General features: G+C 37.8%; 1 protein-coding gene across 7 annotated transcripts in view; it reads right to left on the bottom strand.

The window, feature by feature from the left end:
- OSBPL8 (oxysterol binding protein like 8) overlaps nt 1-18,884 on the bottom strand; it is an 83,390-nt gene that overhangs the window by 10,442 nt on the left and 54,064 nt on the right. For all 7 annotated transcript variants that reach the window (XM_040061357.2, XM_040061354.2, XM_040061356.2 and 4 more), the window contains 12 exons: nt 18,532-18,602; nt 15,107-15,187; nt 14,125-14,226; nt 13,235-13,438; nt 9,411-9,495; nt 8,152-8,323; nt 4,280-4,514; nt 2,736-2,920; nt 1,956-2,037; nt 1,184-1,282; nt 657-753; nt 211-309 (listed from right to left, as the gene is read on the bottom strand). In XM_040061357.2, coding sequence (XP_039917291.1) covers nt 211-309; nt 657-753; nt 1,184-1,282; nt 1,956-2,037; nt 2,736-2,920; nt 4,280-4,514; nt 8,152-8,323; nt 9,411-9,495; nt 13,235-13,438; nt 14,125-14,226; nt 15,107-15,187; nt 18,532-18,602 — 1,512 coding nt within the window. The remainder of the gene's footprint in view (nt 1-210; nt 310-656; nt 754-1,183; nt 1,283-1,955; nt 2,038-2,735; nt 2,921-4,279; nt 4,515-8,151; nt 8,324-9,410; nt 9,496-13,234; nt 13,439-14,124; nt 14,227-15,106; nt 15,188-18,531; nt 18,603-18,884) is intronic.

Genomic DNA, 18,884 nt, shown 5'->3' on the forward strand with positions numbered 1-18,884 from the left:
GAAAAAAATCTTTTCCTGTGTCAACAATTAAAACAACAGAGGTATTTTTCTCCTGATAAAAATATGCGGAACCCTAGAGCCACCAATGTTGCCAATGTTCAGAACACTCTCCTCCGGACGACAGGCTTTAATCTAATACAGCACATTATTTAGAATAACAAACTTCTTTTCTCATAATTTTGCCATGTAGAGAATGAAAAAACCCATTACCTTTACAATGGGCATACGGCATTGTCATAACATAGTCTTCTCCCCTATTTAGAAATGTCAGTCGTCCTTCTCCATCTAGTATGGCAGATAATGAATTCCCTGAAATTCAAAGACAGACTGTCACATTTCTCACCCTGCAAGACAAGTCAACATTCCCCAATAACTAAACAATACAATTAAGAACATCAGTATATTTAACACTGCAACCTGTCCTGTCTAGTGAAGCCACTATAATACACAGTGTCTCCAATTAAAAATTAAAACACTCTTAAAATAGAAATTAAAATCCTTCAGACCAGCAGCAAAAAACTTTGTGAGGAAAGGACAATAATAAAAAAACAAAACACTGACCCTTCTAACAGCCTTCTTTCATCCACAAAACAGCTCATGTGCACCAATTTTGCATCCCTCAATACACATACATCCAAAAAAACCCCATTATTTACCATAGAATTTTGATTTGGCCAGAATGCTACCACTAAGGCAAAAACCATCCTTGCGGTTGCTAACATAGAAGGCAGATATTGGAGGATGATGAGACACCTGTTGGAAAAAAACCAGATATTTGAGAAAAACAAGTAATATAGTAAATATAGTTCAAACTTTGAGCTAATCATGACAAAATTCAGGTTTCATGTATTAGAATGCAATTAATGTACGTGAAGTTCGACTAAAGTCTTTAGAGATAAAGATCAAGCAATCACCTACTGAATTTCAAGAATTAAGAAAGCCAGCACCTGACTTGTTCCAGGGGAAGAGGAACAGAAATATTGGATACACCTTCCTCCCTCTCTCTTTACGAAAGCATTCTTAAAAGAGACATCTGTAAGAAAACTATGCTCAGCAGGAGAGGTTTTAGGATACTATTCGTACATTTCAATACATTTTCTGAAACTACCATAGCATTTCACTAACACAAATATACATTACATTTATTTTTCTTAAAAATATTTTTTCCAGTTATTGCATCTACCTGTTCTGCAATATAAAAAGTCTTGCTGTTTGTCCTTGGATGAATCCACATGCAGCGAAAAAACTCTCCAAGTATAGGATTATACGGCTTTTTTAGTCCCTAAACAGAAATTGAATAGAGAGTAACCATACTGTGCATGTACACAAGTCACAAAACATTTTGTCAGCCTATCACTGAAGACACACAGGAAAAGAAATTATCATAATATATATGCCTAAGTGCGTGGTACTTGATTTCATCATTTTAATATTATGCTCAATTAGTCTGCTCTTAATTCTAAGGAAATTATCATACATTCAGTATATCCACTAAACTATTCTATATGTAAGGACACAGAATACAAGAGTTTGGGGTTTTTTGCAGAACTATTACAGAGCTTTTGTCTGAAGTTAGGTAGTAAGTACTTTCTGTCAATACTATTTCCCAACACCCTGACTATGAAGAGTATTTAGTGCAAAACTAAATGAAGTGGTGGAAACATGAGTCCTCCTATTTCAGACTTATTGAAGAATGGTAAATATAGAACTGGCTCAACATTATCAAAAAATATTTAGTTCAACTTCTACTCCAAGGGACAAACGCAATTGAATATAGTCTATTTTAATCATGGGTAGGGACCAAAAGTTTCCATTATGTGTTTCTCTAAGAAATGAAAACCTAACTTTGCTTTTTTAAAAAATGCATTAAAATATAAATTCAAAAAGAAAAACTTACTCCAGCATATCCCTAAGCCCTCAAACTAGACACAATGACTAAAGACAAAGTAATATACCTTTGGCTTTTTGTAGAATCCTGACAAATACCACTTCACTACTTTTTTCATGCGGTTGTAAGCATTCTCTTCAAGAGCTGCTCTATAAACAGAACACACAGAGCAAGTATCAGTATTGCATAATTTATAACATGCTATCAATTGTTGTGATGTATCTTGAATCTATGAGCTGACTAAAACAGGCCTGTGATTTGCACTACTGTAAAAGTTTCAGCCCAATCTCACCAAATTTAAAGTTTTCAAATAATTGTCTGAAAATTGAAGTCAAACAAAAATGCCAGAAATTATATTTCCATATTTGAGTCTGTTCTTTGTAACATTAAATTCTGTCCCACCCCCACTCAAGTTCTTCCATTTATAGGTTACTACTTTGGTATCTTTTTACTACCAGCCTACTTACATGCAGAGCTCTGAGCTGAATAGTATTTCAATTTACAGTCTTTAATTTATTAGCTACATTTGAGCAGGCAACTATAAATCTGGACAGAAATTTATGCTATTAAAAAAAAAAAACAACTAGTATTGGTTTCTCATTTTAAATATGCTTCTTGGAGAAAAAAAAAGTCATTTTCAGAAGTCTTTCAACCAGTCTTCAGAAGCTAAACCAGAAATGCCTGCAACACAACTACTATTAAATTATAAGAGGGGCCAGACTTCAAGATGTACATATGAGCTATAAAAGCAGTTAGCTTTCAGAAAGTGACAATTATCTAACATTGTCACCCTATTTTAATTTTAAAAAAATGGTAAGAAGGAAAACCAGAGACAGGATTGACTTACTCAGACAGAAAGTCTGCATGGTAGTAGTAATCAGACAGTTTGTCCAGGAAAGAGCGAGGTTCCAAAATAAATGTAGGCAGTACAACCTTGGACAAGTCCATTCCTGGCCGGACTTGCTTCAATAGCGTCCAGATCAAACTTTTGTTTTCTTCTGACACTTCTTCTGTCTGAGCAGCCTCACCTGCCTACAATAAACCAAAAAACTGCTTACAGAAAGAAGAAAGCAAGCAATCCTCCAGAAGACAGGTCAACACCTTCTAAGGTTGCAGTGAGAATGGGAAACGAATACTTAAAATAAACCACTCTGAGATGCTGAAGCAACTATGGAAGTTAAATCAAGCTTCTATAAATGCACTTAATGATACATCTTTAATGAAGTATGACAGATATACTGTTCAGCATCAAAAACTGCATTTGTTCTTCATCATCTCTAGGCTGGAAAAAATTGAGGTAGAATGTTGTTCAGAAATCCTTCCTTGCTCCTTTCCTAGGCATCACCTGTATTACTCTCTTCTCAAATGCAGGACTTATACACCAAAGGGCTGTTCATTCTACAAGCTTTCCCCAACCATAAAAGCTGACATATCTATGCTTTTCACTGCCTTGGATCAGTCAGCAGCATCAGTGGTTTTCCTTAAAAAAATACATGACTTAGGGGTAACTGAGCAAAACCAGCAGTTACACTCCATGCTCCTTTCTGTCCAAGAAGAGGGGAGATATTATCTCATATAGTTTCTGAAATCAAGAGCAGTGGTTGTAGGAAAAGCAAGGAAAGGCATCCCTTTTTCCAGAACAGTTCTAAAATGCATACTCAAAAATTTGTCACTTAAAACTCCTCAGCTTTTCCTAAAATACTGCTTTGTTTTAACATGATACTAAAAAGCACTAAACTATGACTAAAAAAAAAAAAAAAAAATTCATAGTCATTTCTCTTAAGGAGAAAGAGGAGATTTGTGAAAAGGCTTATTTTGATTTCTGTTACCAAGCTTTTTGGCTTATAAATCCCTGTCATATTTGCCTCTATAGGCAAATACATAAAATAACCTGCAGAAATGGAATAGCAGCTCTGGGGAATCATTAGAATGCAAGGCGACACCAGAAGCACAGCAAGCCTTCCACTAAATTCTGCAGACTACAACTGCCTAACTCCTCTCTTGCAGGAGAAAACAAAGTGTCAGGCTGCATTCAAACCTTCATCTAGAAGATTTTTACTTGAAGAAAAAAAGCAGGGCTAAGTTAATAAAACCCAAACAGAAGTAACAACAAAAGAACAAGTAGTCATGACAAACTTCTGCTGCAGGTGGCCCTTTCTGTACCTTCTGTCTGAGTAATACACCAGGTAATTTCATTATCACTGTTAAAATCTCATACATTAGCACAAGAGCGGCAAAGCAGAGCAGAATACAGGTGAACAGAACCTTTTCTATACATTATTGCTGAAAATATGAAAGCCAATCCTAAAAGTCAGCTTTCAAGTGTAGTTTGACGCTTAAAATACCAGCTTACTATTTGCTGCTTGCAAAGTACGTCAACAGCACTTTTACCTCCCCAAGTTCTTCATGACTCTGTTCTAAGTAAGTAGTTTCCTTGACATCGATTGGTTCTGGATCGACATAAGAATCATCCTGTCTCTCTGACGTGTCACTATCGCTTTCTTCACTTTTTCCCAATCCATCGTTATCAGATTCCTCATGGTCATGATCATTTTCCTTATCAGACTTGTCAGAATATGTATCTTGATCTTTGAAGTGATGCCTTTCCATTTCACTGTCATTTAACCTATTAAAAACAAAGGCTAAATGAATCTTCAACTTTACACAGTCATTTCATTGTTTCCAAACCAGGATCTTTATAAGATACACACCAAAATTGCCAGTATCAAGCCTGAGGTGGCAGCAGTGTCAAACTAACCTTGCTTGAAACATATAGGATGTATACTCTTCTCACTGAACTGTCAAATGACACTGATAAGCCTGGGACATCAACCACCTCTCTAGGAAGCCTGCTCCAGTGTCTGACCATATGCTCGGTAAAAAAATGCTCCCTAATGTCCAGTCTAAACCTCTTCTCATCATACTTTAAACCATTCCCATGCTTGCATACCAGGAAGAAGAGTTCAGCACCTCCCTTTCCAGTTCGCCTCCTCAAAAAATCTGTAGGAGAGCTCTAACTTTGCATCTCGGCCTCCTTTTCTCAAAACTAGCCAAACTGAAAGTTCTCAGTCCCTCCTTACAGGCCATGCCTTCCAGCTCTTAAACAAGATCTGTTGCTCCTCCTCAGAACATAATCAAGAATCTTCATAACCTTTCAAAATTCTGAGGCCCAGAACTGCACACATCCCTCAAGGTGAGCCCACAGAAATGTTGAATATAGCGGCATTTGCACCTCTCTTGACCAGCTGGTTACCGTCTGTTTGATGCCCCCTGGGATGGTGGTTGCCCTCTTGGCTGCCAAGGCTCACTGCTGATCCATGCTGATCCCGCTGTCAGAGATCCCCTGCCCCTTTCCACTGCCCCTTGTCCAGCCTGGCGCCCACCTCGTGCCCAACAGTCACCCCGGGTGCACAGGGCTGCTCCCCAGACACTCCTCTGCCAAGTTATTCTTGTGCTCAGCATTACCCTGCCCTACATGCAGAATCAGGCACTGGCACTTCTTTGATTCCATGCCACTGACGATTACCCAACTCTCCAATCTATGCAGATCCCTCTGCAAGGCCTCCCATCCCTTGAGGGAGTCAGCAGCACCTCCCTGTTTGGCATTGTCAGCAAACTTGCTAAGAGTGCGTTCAACTCCTACATGCAGATCACTGATAAATACACTGAACAGAACAGGCCCGTGATTGAGCCCTGAGGGACATTGCTGGTGTCACCAGCCAGATATAGCCCCATTCACCAGACCCCTTCGACTCCTGCCATTCACAGTTCTTCAACCAGCACATTGTGACCCTGCTCATCTCACAGCTGAGTAATTTTTCCAAAATGATCCTGTGAGGGACAATATCAAAAGCCTTACTAAAATCCAGAAAAACTACATCCACTGCTTTACCTTCATCCAGTAGGCAACTGATCTTATCTTATGAAGGATATCACATTAGCTAAACATGACTTTCCCTGTGCTGACTGTGCCTGGTGATTCATTGTTCTTTAAATGTCTTTCAACAGAACACAGTATGATCTTTTCCATAATTTTTCCATGTACTGAGGTTAGACTCACAGGTCTATAGGTTCCTGGGTCTTCCCTCAGGCCTTTCTTGTAAATCTGAATACTGCTGGCTAGTTTCCAGTCAGTGAGGACCTCCTCAGACTCCCTAGACCCTTGGTAGAACAATTGAGAGGTATCCTAACATCCACTAGCTCCTCCACTACTCTGTGATAAATCACATCAGACCGCATGGACTTACAAACATCCAGCTGATACAATTGGTCTCTTCCAATTTCAGTGCCCACAAATGGAAAGTCACTGATCCTGCACTCATGGGCCTCCAAGTCAAGGAGATGAGGCAGCCCAGCCTAATAGTAGTATTAATGACTGAGGCAAAAAAAAAAAATGAAAGCAGTGAATATGCCTGCTTTTTCTTCATCCCTATTTTTCAGGTGACCATCTTCAACAAGGATGAGTCCAAGGTTTTCCTTGGACCTTCTCTTGTTACTAACCTACTTAAACTCTCTCTCAGCTGAAGCTAGAATTGTTTTCACCTTTCTTCTCCCTCTTCTACCACCTAATTAAAGCTAGACCTGCCAGTTTTGGTCTTTAGACAGGTAAGTGCACTGAACACCCTTAGAAGATGCTATATAAAAGATATACTTAATTAAAGCATTAGTCCTAATTAGACTAAACAGCTGTAGCTAATTGCTGTGATTGTAATCTCAGCCAGCAGTTGATATTAAACTACTATTCCAGAGTACAGATCTCCAGCTGAATTGTACACAGCAGTCATATTGTTTCTATGAGAGAAAAGAAGGTACAAAACTGCAGCTGAGCCAAGCTCTGGATAGGGCGTTGAATTGTTGCAGGAGGCAAGCATTTGCCTTTTTTGTGCTTTTCTCAGACCACCTATGCATTGCATAAAAAGAATTGCATTTCTCCCAGTCCAGGTCTCTCTCTGGGAGAGCATACTTGTAACAGCACTACAAAATTCCTGCCCACCCAGAAAAGACAAATGGACAGCTAAATCTTCACAAAGTATATTGAACTGGTGGAAAATTACGAGGTGGATGCCTGGGAGGAGGCTGTGAACCCCTGGGAGGCCTGTGCTGGAGCAGACTCCTGGCAGGGACTTGCAGACCTGTTGGGAGAGGAGCCAATCCTGGAGCAGTGTCCTGGTAGGACCTGTGACCCTGTGGGAGACCCACGCTGCATCAGGCTGTCCCTGAAGAACTGCTCCCTGTGGAAGAGGGACCCACGTGGCAGCAGTTCATGGAGAACTGTTGCCATGGGATGGACTCACACTGGAAAGTTCAGAGAACTATCTCTTGTGGGGGGGACCCCATGGTGGACTCCTCTCCCTGAGGAAAAGCTAGAAACCCCATTCCCTGTCTCTCTGTGCCTCTGGGGAAGGAGAGAGGGGTAGGGCAGAAGTGTTTTTTAAGTTCTTATTTTAATTCTCATTATTCAGCTCTGATTTTGTTAGTAATAAATTCAACTACTATCTCTAACTTAACCCTGTTTTGCCCATGATGGTATTACTGAATAACTTCTTCTGGGCCTTGACTCATAAGCCCTTTGTTAAATTTTCTCTTCCTATCCAGCTGCACAGAGTAGTGAGAGGCTTTGGTGGGTGCCTGGCATCCAGCCACAGTCAACCCACTACAGTTATTCATTAGCTACACTTAATAATATATTTCCACAAAAGCTTATGCTCACAAAAACCTGGCTGAAAGTATTTACTGAAATAATCAGGGAGTAACTCAAGGGCTCTTGGACATTAAATATCAGGTGATATAAGACAATTTTAACTTCTATGCATTTAACTATAAGGTGACTGAATTATTATCTATCCGATGATTCATGCTGAATCCATTTAAATAAAGGATTATTTATTTCTTTAACTAAAGAACAGCAACTTAAATTTACATCTACTGCCTTTTGTCACGTGTACTAAGCTTCTGATTTTCCACTGAAGATAACAAGTGACACCACCTTAAAATATTAATTTTTTCTATTTTGAACAGTTTAACTGAATACTTAAACTTACTGATGTGATACTCCAAGTTCCTTAGGCCAAACTTTTCCCCGGATCTACTTTGCTTAAAAAAAGATTTTTTCATTTTATGTGCAGGGCATAAAACACACTGCAAATAAGACATATAAAGAGAACTCAGGAGCAAAACAAACTGCAGCCTTAGCCTCTCTGTGGTGAAATGATCACTACAAGGTTCTGCCAAAAAGCAATCAGGTTAGTAATGAATTCACTTACGGTACGTTTTCTCCACTGTGCAAGTTGTTAGCACGAAGTAGACCATAGAAAGAGACATGAGTGCTGTCAGCTGAGGAGTTCAAATCATGTTCTTTACCTTCCCTAATCATTGTACGTTTAAGCAGGCTTGAACATTTCAGTGCCAGCTCCAAAGCATCCATCCAACACCTGCCTAAAGACAAATTTAGTATTAGACTAAAAATTAAGGATTTAACAGAACTATACCACCACTTCTGTTTCCTAACTGGGAAAATTAGTCCTTTGGGCCTGCTTACATTGCCTTTGCAGACACACTTCAGAGTTGTTCCATGTTACATGCACTGGATTTTACGGGCTAGTGGGGACATAAAAACAACTCACAACCACCCAGCTTCGGTACGAGGGATGCTTCAGGGCAGGACAAGCAAGGTAAATCATGATTTTGCAGCATTCCTTCATTAATCCAAGTCTCGTTCCACCCAGGCCATGACTGGGTAATGCCCCACTAAGTTGCCTGCAGCCCTGCTCTAGCTCTGGAAGACTAAGTAATTGCATCATTTGGCAAAATTGGCCCTTGCAACATGATAATAGTGTGGAAAAAGAGCTATAATGGTAGTGTATAAATAACATTTCAAAAGATAAAAAGCAGATTTCCAATTTTCTTTCGCAAAAAGTAACTGAAAAAATTTGTGTATTCTTTCCCCTTCTCTTCCATGTATCTAATCTGATTCTCAATACCCAAGGCAGAGAGAGTTCTGTTTTTGAAGTCTGCAGGGCTATGCTTAAATAATCAATAGATGAAAAACACCTGCTAAAAGAGCTACATAACAGTCTTAATTTTTTTTCACATGGTAACTTTAGAAGGTAGTTGCACTGATCACCACCTTCCCAGAGAAGGGTACTATAACTCTGTGCAACTGGGGCACTTAACACAGAAATGCTTTAATAAGAATACATTCATATTAGCACTTTGCAAAGGCACTTCATATTTAGACATACATTAATATAGCTAAATCACAGATAACACTTTACCCCTCCTCTACCCAGCCAACAAGAGGCAACTGCAAGGAGTTCAATACCTTTTCCTCCAGGTCAATTTTCTCCTTTAATAACCATGAAAAGGTACTAGTAGCAACATAACTGAATGCTCTAAATTAAAGGGGAACCTTAACAATTAAATTGCAATCAAAGTGCTGTAACAGACATGATAAGACAATTGAAACCATCTTTATTATAACTAACTGTCATCACTGCTGAAAATCCATGAAGTAGCTATTTACCATCTGATTCTGAAGCGGCTCGGATGATCAAGTAACTGCTGGGCAACGGCAGAGTTATAGCACCAACTGCTTCACCTTTAGGACCCTTGAAATACGCAAAACAAGAAACAGCATCAGATTTTCAATTCCATTTTACAGTTTATCATTCAACATAATAAGAAGCTGACACACTACAGGGCTATTAACTGTCACTCAGCAACATCTAATGAAGACATGAATGGAAAGATGCACAGCCCTCTTTCACTGGATTTCTTCTTCAAAGACTTCATTCTAAGTATAGGACCCAATTCAAGCCCACTTTTCAAAAGAATGGTCTTTGGGATTCAAAAAAATTTTAGTTAGGTTGGGGTTTTTTGTTTTTATTTTGGGTGTGTTTATTTGATTTTATTTATTGGGGGGGAGAGGGGGGAGGGTTGTGCACACAGGGGCTTGATGTACAAATCAGACTTCGCCAAAATTTTATTTTCACTATGAAGTTCTTCACACAAAGACTCTTCTATTTCTGTCAACTTTCATTTTGGAATAAAATTTTAAATAACCATTTTAAAGTCCCTTCCTAAAAAAAAAATTATCTATGGTAACAGACAATTGATAGGCAAAGAGGGCTGTATTAAACATACTTGAAGCTACTGCTGAAAGCTGGGTTAAGCCTGCCTAACTGATGAATTAACATATTTTGATTTTTACTGATTTCCCCCAGAGAAGCCTAATGGAAAGCCAATATAAGGCTTAGAAGAGGGAATTGGAAAGCCAGCAGAAGTTTTGAGCAAAAGCAGATAAAGGCAGGTAATTGTAGAAGCAAGCAAATTAAACAGCCAGAACATTTCTCAGGGCAAGAAGCAGATAAAGGAGTAGTCTTGGTGGCACTTAAATACCAATACAGATAAGCTGGTGCTGATGCAAATGATGTTCAGAAACTCCTGAGGAGTCAGTATAGAGTAATTGGGAGCTAGAAACAAGATTCCAAACTTCAGTCTTCCTCTGAAGAGAGTGGAAAGGTGTGCCTACAAGAAGTCCTTGGTGAAGCAGCAACACTGGGATTAGGAGTTAGCAGCTACCAAGGTCAACTCCAATCTATGACCACTCCTCACTCCAAGGGTGGAAGGCAGGGAAGACACCCAGTGTCACCTAAGAAGGGGAGAGCACCATGGCACCACACCAGGCAGGGGTGGGAGAGGTGCTGGGGTGCTGCCAGCACCATGCAAAGGCCTCAGCCACCAGAAGGCCTTGAAACTCTTGGGTCACAGGGCACTGGGGCAGACTAAGAGAGCAGACTTCTGTTCATGAGATCTGCCCTTTGGGTTTATACTGTGGGCACTTCGGGGTATGCTCCTTACTCTGTACCAAACAACTACAATTTAGAGGTGAAGTGTGGTTATGGCATCTGTTTTGGGGTTTTTTTAAACGCAGGAAATTTACACTCCCTAAGTGTTTTAACAATATATTGATTAAAACCAAATGAGTAATTTTTAGCAAAGATTTAAGTAAGTTGACTTATTTCATATTAACTGCTCATGGATCTTGATTTCCTCTAATTGGTTACTGTTCGAACAGCACTGGTTGCTTTGGTATCATCCATTATGGTTTCAAAACCAATTTCCAGGAGTTAGTAATCTGTACAAGAGGCACATTAATTTCTGTTTGCTGGGTGACTTTATTTGGATTGCCTCTGTTTCTGATGGAATGATGATACTACTCCAAGGCAATAGTCAAGTTAAAAATTCTATTAGATTAAAAAATGTTGAAGTTTACTTCTTACAGAATATTCACGCCAATAAAACTCAAATGCCATGAACATTGTTTCAAAGACAACAGTGAAAACTGATATGCAGTCACCCCTGACTAAATTTACTCAGAAAGAATATTTACATTAACTTGTCTAATTATTAATTTCAAAAAACTGAAATGGCATCAGGACCAGGCACACAAGGAAGACAGACAAGGTACAGTGCATCAGCAACCTCAGAGTGCAGGAGGAACATCAAAGACCACAGCAACAGGCTTAAGGGAGCATGTGAAGTGACTGGCCATAAATTACTGCAGAAGAGAATTTGCAGTCTGCCAGAAGGACACTCCATGGGTAGTGTGTTCAAGTGAGAAAATCCCCTGCAGTACTTATACCTCTATATGTTTTTTGCAATGCTATCTTTCTGCACTAACTGCAAAGAAGGCTCACTTTGCCTTGGACTTGAGGCTCTTTCTGGTAAATCTATTCTAGATCAGTCAATTGCTATTACACTTATGCAAGTTTGCTTCATGAGAATAAATCTGTAACTAGGATGTTATGATTGACTAGGTAAACAAGGCAAAAAAGGGTTTCAACTTAAATGCCCTTCATCTAATAGAATCCAGTAATTCTCAACTGCAAATAGCCATACCAAAATGAACAAACACCACTCCAGCTCTCAGCACATTTAGAATGGATGATATCAACTTGCTCAGGTTCAAAATTTGACCTACCTTAAAAAAGTAAAAATCTGGTAGGGCATGTCGTCTAAATTCTAAACATCTAGTTAAAAAAACAAACAAATCCATTTCTCATTGCCAAGCAATAAAGAAACATAAGACTGATTTGTGATCTTCTGCAGACAGGCCTCCACTTTGCAATGTATGTATATATATATCATAAATAAAGCACATTAACACTAAGTGCTATAGCTTTGGAAAGGATATAGAGTTTGCGTTCTGCAAATGTGAGGTCACCACTAATTACTGAAAAGTTTGCCTAAGCAACAGTAAAATAAAATTATTCAAAATAAACTAAAAGTGGTTTGATCTAAGCTTGGTAAAATTAGATAACACTGATCACAACAATCACAATCCAGAATAACCAGAAGCATCAGGAATTATACTGACTGACTTCCCTAAGAAAAAGATGACAAATTTAATACACCATATTCTACAGATGTACAGACAGTACAGACAGTACATCTATCTCAATTTAATATTTAGAAGAGCTAATTGTGAGATTGTAAGATGTATATTTTAGATGGTATAATTAATTAATTACAACAAGGGTCTTAATATTGTACAGTAATTTCATCTAAAGCAAGACATTATTTCAGAAAGAAAATATGTTCACTTTTACTGTGCTTCCACATCCCTTCTCCACATGTACACAAAACAAGAACTACAACAGTTTATGAGATTATAAACAATGAGTAAGAGCAAGAATTAGAGATCCTTATAAGATATTGAAATAAATCTTTGCAGAACACTCCTGTGCTTTTCAACAATGCTAAGAGCTGCTCACTGTATTATGCCATGTATGACAAAGCAAACAGACGCCAGAACCAAATGAAAACACTTATCTTCCTAACATCATAACAAAAAGGAACAGACTTGGCTAACAAGTTTCAATATGAGCTATTATTGAACAAGCAAGTAATCTGCTTTTTGACACAAGCAAATTGAACTAGTGTCACTAAAGATGACATTTTATTGCATGAATATAGAGTTAGACACCAAGAAAAGCTTATAACGAAACTCTTTGATTTCAGCAAATCTCACCTTAATTTCTCAGATTTGACTGATGTAAAATATAACGTTAAACATTTATTCCTGTAATTTATGTGATTGCCAGTGATGGAATTAACCTTTTTAATGGCAACCCTTTGCACACCACACTTCTGAAGTTCTTTATGCAGCACACAGCAGCATAAATCAAATACTTCTTACAAATGGGATTAGGGCTTATATTCAGAATCAACACAAACCACTGAAGTTGAAACAAAAAACAGCGTTCAGCTTTTCATTAAGGTTGTCTTTACTCATAGCTGATTAATGCTAGTCATCCCTTGCAAACCATGCATGCTGCCACTAACCTTTGTAGCCCATATGGTCTGCTCCAAAGGATGGAAAAGTTTGAAACAAAAGCCATCTTTTTTAGAAGGCCTCTCGATGAGTTCACAAACGTTCAGCAGCACTGTTCCTACCCACTGGTCATTTTTGGGAGTCTTGTAAAGAAGTAACACTCCTGGTTTCAGTACACACCACAGTTTGGTCCAGCTCTTCAAGGTACCACGAATCTAGAAGATAAATAACTACAGTTGTATCTCAGTGAAGTCAATACCAAAACCATCCCCCTTAACAAAATTAAAATTGAAATTTATTAGCTTTTATTTCAAAGCAAAGTTTATCAGGTCTTTCAAAAGTTTACCCGGGTTTGTTAAAGAATATAAAGGTATGTTTGTTCTTCTTGATGAATGCTCAGTTCTACAAATGGGTATGCACACATCCAGATATGGGCAGTATGACAATTTAACTGCACTACAGTTGATAATATGAATTGCTGTCTTCAAGACAGCAGTACCAGCTAGTTCTTGAGAGGAAAAGAAAATTACCAGAAATGCACAAAGAAACCCGCATTCAAATATCTGACTGAATCATTTTTGCAGTTGTTATGTATGTAACAGAGCCACTTCAAGGCATAAAATGAGAAGGACCAAATGAGAATTGCATAGCCAATTCATCCCAAGCTGCTGGCTATGCACACAAGAATAATGTGACTAGGGTGACTGCAGTAAGTGGGAACCAAGTTCCTCTATTACTCCCCTAGGATTTGAGCACAGAGACCTTGGGATGCAATTAGTGACTGCTATGCCTGTAGAAAAACATTAACAGCAAGTAAAAGATTGAGCTTCTGTTCTGGCCAGAAAGCAGCAAGCAACTAACTGCTCCATCTTCAACCCAGGTTTCACACTTGGATTCTGACCTTCAACCAGTCAGCCATAACAATAACTGAGGGGTCCGTGATTGTGCTAAGTAATTCTTTCGTGGCTCTCTTCTTTTCTTCTCTGTAGTTTTTCTTTTGAACCTGTAAATAATAATTTTTTTATTATTATTTATTTATTATTTATTTTTAAATTATTTATTTATTATTATTATTTATATTTTATTATTATTTATTTATTATTTACAATGTCATGGCCATAAGCCAGTTATGAGCACAAAAAGGTATTGACCAATACAAACTGAGGAAAAACCTGCTAAATTCAATTTGCAATACAGATATAGAAAAACAGATTTAAAACAGAGTATTTGACTTCAAGGTACAAAGAATTACTTCAAGAGCAGCTACGACATAGCCAATTTCAGATTCTTCTGCAATTTTCTTTTAAAACTGAGGACTTTGAAACTCCTGTTAGAGTCAAAGGGGAGGAAAAAACCAACCAAACCAAGTTCCAGTATACAGGTACATTAGCTGATCTGTGGACTTTACCCACCAGTTATGCCCCCCATCAGGAGAAATTTGCAGCAATGTATCTCCCTCATTTAAAACCAAATATTTTTACGTTTCTCTTGAAATGTTATCTACCAAACAGTGGAATTTGGTCTTGCTACAGTACAGAGAGAAGAAGGTAGTAAAAAAAAGCATTCAAACTGCAATTTTGATAATTCCATTTGTCATTTCATTGCATGTGGATGTCCTGAGGTCCCTGTCAATATGAAAAAATCTATAATCTTCTGAGTTATTCTACAATATTGTGCCGTCCTTAAGACTGCATTATAGAAGCCATTATTCAAGTAAAAATACAGTAAAAATTGAAGAGACTCAACAGCACAACTTCTCACAATATTTAAATATTCCCTAAGTCTCATCAATATTTGGCTTTTTTGTCTTCTCATTAGAGAATACGATAAAACTACATGAATGCATTTATAGCCCATGAGGATTTACTAGGAAATTGATTCACCTTAAGAGATTCTTTTTTTGTAAGTTTGCTTGAAGATTGAGAGATGTCCTTCTCAGAGCCATTGAAAAGCTTGGATTCAGACTGAAATTCACAACACACACAATAAATAAATGACAATGATAGATACAAGAATATATTACTGATGCTGGCACTTTAGCAAGTGACTGAAGTGCAATTATGTTTGTAAGGTTCCAATTCCCTCTCAGTTCTCTACTGCTTCCCCAGTTAAAAAAAAACAAATAAACCAACAAACCACAGCTTGTAACATGAGCTGTTCACCACCTGTTCATAGAGTCTCTTTTTGTACGGATTTTATGGGAAAGAAGTCTGAGGTTCCTTTGGAAGCAGCTGACCTATACACAGTAAGTATTTAGCTCATGTAGACTGTTCCTAGACAGAGGGTGCTTGAATAGTTAGGCATTATTTTAGCAGAGAGAGAATGTTTTAGGAGAATCCAGGTGTTTTAACACAGGAGTCATTCCCAGGATATATGAATCAGAATATAGAATCAGCTGTCTTCATCCACAACTTGACAGCTTCTCCAAATGGACTGCTATAGAGACACTTACCCCATGACTCATGAAGGAAAATACAGCCTCTCCAGTCTAGGATTCCGTGCTCTATAAATCAGAGTGTAACTGCCCACTAAGGGCACTTGTTCTGCTCCGTGCACCCTGATTCCACGCTCTGATTACTTTGCAAGTCATCTTCAAGAAGCTCACAGTGATGTCAGGGGGGAACAAGACCCAGGTTTGTTCCTGAAACCCAAGTCCTATTCAAGCAGGACATTGAGCTGCCTCAGCACCACATGATTTCTCCCCCCGCCTCTACCCCATGTCTAGTAAGGTTCAAAGTTTACTCCTAGGAGTTTGTTGCCTAGTAGTTGAAAGGGAACTCAAGCCACCAAATATTCACTTTGGGAACAGCATTCTTTAGGGGAGAAAAAAAAAAAAAAAAGGAAAAAGAGGAGTCTAAGAGGAGTCAGTGACAGAGTTTTCATACCTTTCCTATTGGAGGTCAGAGAACATTGAGTAAGTATTCAGTGTATACAAACTTCAGATAAATTAAAGAGTTGTATTTTTGTGGACTGAAACATAAGCCAGGTGGACCCCAAATTTATTGTCAAAAAAAGCAAATCAAAACAATGTGACATTCTAAACCACGTATTAAATGCAAATGCAAGGAAATTTTATCAAAACTGACCCTCAAGATGTTCTACATATCAAATCTCAAACTACAGTGCAAAGTCTGTTCATTCAATTTGTATTTTGGAATACTATTAAAATGACAGTCAAAAAATACCCAAGCTCTGAGAAAAACTTACAACAATAATAAAAGCAGCGCACTTGAGCTTTCTCTTAACTCACAGGCTGCTCAAACAAAAGAAACAAAGCCTAAAGAATCACAAGCTGTACAGAACAATTTAACCAGGATTCTACTTTACATCCTTAATTCAGAACTAAGACTTTACAGGAGTCTACTCAGCTACTGTAAAAAAGATATGTGCAATAATTGGCAAAAAGTAATTTTAGCTCAAAATTATTTTAATGATAAGTAAATGTTCTTTAACTTCTGTATCTGTCTTGGAAAAATGAAGGAAACGTTGTAATAAAGGTATGTTCTTGACACTCAAAATTTAGTTGTAAGATAAGAGTACAACTTGAAATTAAATTCCTCTCAATGGAATTTAAAGGAAACACAGTACTTTAAATGTAGTAACAGAAGAGGGGAAAAATGATTATCACTGTCACAAGAGAAGAGGTAATTAACTCATTATGCAAGCTATAATGGAACAACTTAAGCAAAACATTCATAAATATTCTAGTTGCTCACTAACAGAAAGCTAAGGCAATCTAAAGGTCATGCATAGAAAAGCCTCAAACCAGAAGGATTCCCAGGCTAAAAAACCTCATTTTCTCATTGTCTCAGTTTTAAAGGTCATTTATATGACACTGAGTGAACGCCTACATTTATAGCTGTTCAATGTTATGAGACAGGTCAGCAATCTGTATATTTTTAAGCCAGTAACCTTCTCACTGTTGTATCTACTCAAAGCAGATGGGATAAAAAAATTAGAAGAAAAAGAACCTGCTGTAACTCCCAGCAAGGTACATTCAGTACCAGATTCTGGGCAAGTCCCATCATTGCTTGTCCATTCTTCCTTAGGAAGAAGGGCTGATATTTCACTTCCACTAGTAAAATCAAGCTCCACATGCAGCAATTAAAAAGAAAAAGTAAAGAAAAACATGTATTAGCAGAAGTAGGAATATTGGTCTCATCTTTGACACAAAGACACAAAAAAAGTAATAGAAAAGAACCCAAAGACTTAACAACCTGTTTAGACAAGAACTAAGAAAAATAAATATAAGGGAAAAGAAAAGGGAATTGGATAGTCAAAGATAAATGATTCTTTAGAGTCTGGAATAAATCCAAGTCAAAAGAGATCATATTAACTTGATTTCCAAGTCCAACTGATTTTCAGGTTTCTGGATCAATATAAATATTTTGATCACAAGAAAGCTAGATGGTAAAGTATACGTTCTTGATATCCCTGAGAGGTGAGGCTCTAAGATGCAGTAAAGCAAAAAGATACAAAGTTCTGTGATTCCAAGTCATGTATAAGACACCAACAGTTTGAAATGCTTAGCTACACACCACAAAACTGCAGCACTACACACCACAAAACTGCAGCATCAGCTGCCAAAACTAAACTGCTTACCCCATTGCAATTTCAATTACACAATTTAAGCCTGAAAATGCTACTATAATCTTAGAGTCTCTTTGCTTTCCTTCAGTATCTTTGTAATGTTTCTCTTTATAGCTCTGATATATCAAATACCACAGAAACAATTTTGTCAAGACCTGGAGTGCAAACCCTGTCTCCAAGGGTTGCGGCTGCCTGTGCCCAGGACAGAGTGCTGTGGAAACAGCTGCGTGCAAAAGCAGCCAAAAGCAGGAATTTCCCCCTTTCTCCTGAGAGCTAAGTTGTGCTTGAGATTAGGTCATCACCTTCCAGAGCAACCCACACATGCTGCACCCCAACAACGCGTTTAAGTGTCTGTCACCACATTTTCCTCTTTAAAAAGACAGTGGGCATCCTAGCAGAAAATAGAAAACTACACAGCTGGGTAAGTTAGAGCCTTTAAACTCTATGGCAAGGCGATTTAAAATCTATGGCAAAGCAATATCCCACCCCAAGATGACAGGAAGAAGACTTCATATTTAATTTTCACTGATTTGGATGTGATGTCATCCTGGGAACTATATTAAGAGATTCGCTTTAATCTTTATCTATTGCTGAATCTGAAGAGTAATCTTCAAGATTATCTACAACAAAAGTTAAACACATTTGCCTTTAATTTAAAAAGCGTAATTCCTTTACACACCAACATTTTTAAGACAGGTTAGGAGATTGTTTTCCTTACCTTGCTTTTTGACATAGAATATGACGCATCATCTTTATTTTGTGACACATCTTCCTTTCCTTTGTCAAAACCTTAAAGAAAAAACAGCATTGTTGCAAATTATTTAAATTCATTAACAAAATTTATGTGAACTAGCTTTTGAAATAAATTTGTCAATGTGTTTAGCAAAAAAGTACAAGCAAATCAGAGTTCCAAATAAAATATATTTTATATCTTTTAACTTCTTATATATTTTAATTTTTTATATATTTTAACTGTGTCATCAGTTAAAAACACACCAGCTACTACTATATAAACTAATGTAACCATTTGCCACATTTGCCAAGAGGCAAGAACATTCCATTGTATTTGGA

This window comes from Hirundo rustica, chromosome 4 (genome assembly GCF_015227805.2).
Source record: "Hirundo rustica isolate bHirRus1 chromosome 4, bHirRus1.pri.v3, whole genome shotgun sequence".
Classification (NCBI taxonomy): domain Eukaryota; kingdom Metazoa; phylum Chordata; class Aves; order Passeriformes; family Hirundinidae; genus Hirundo; species Hirundo rustica.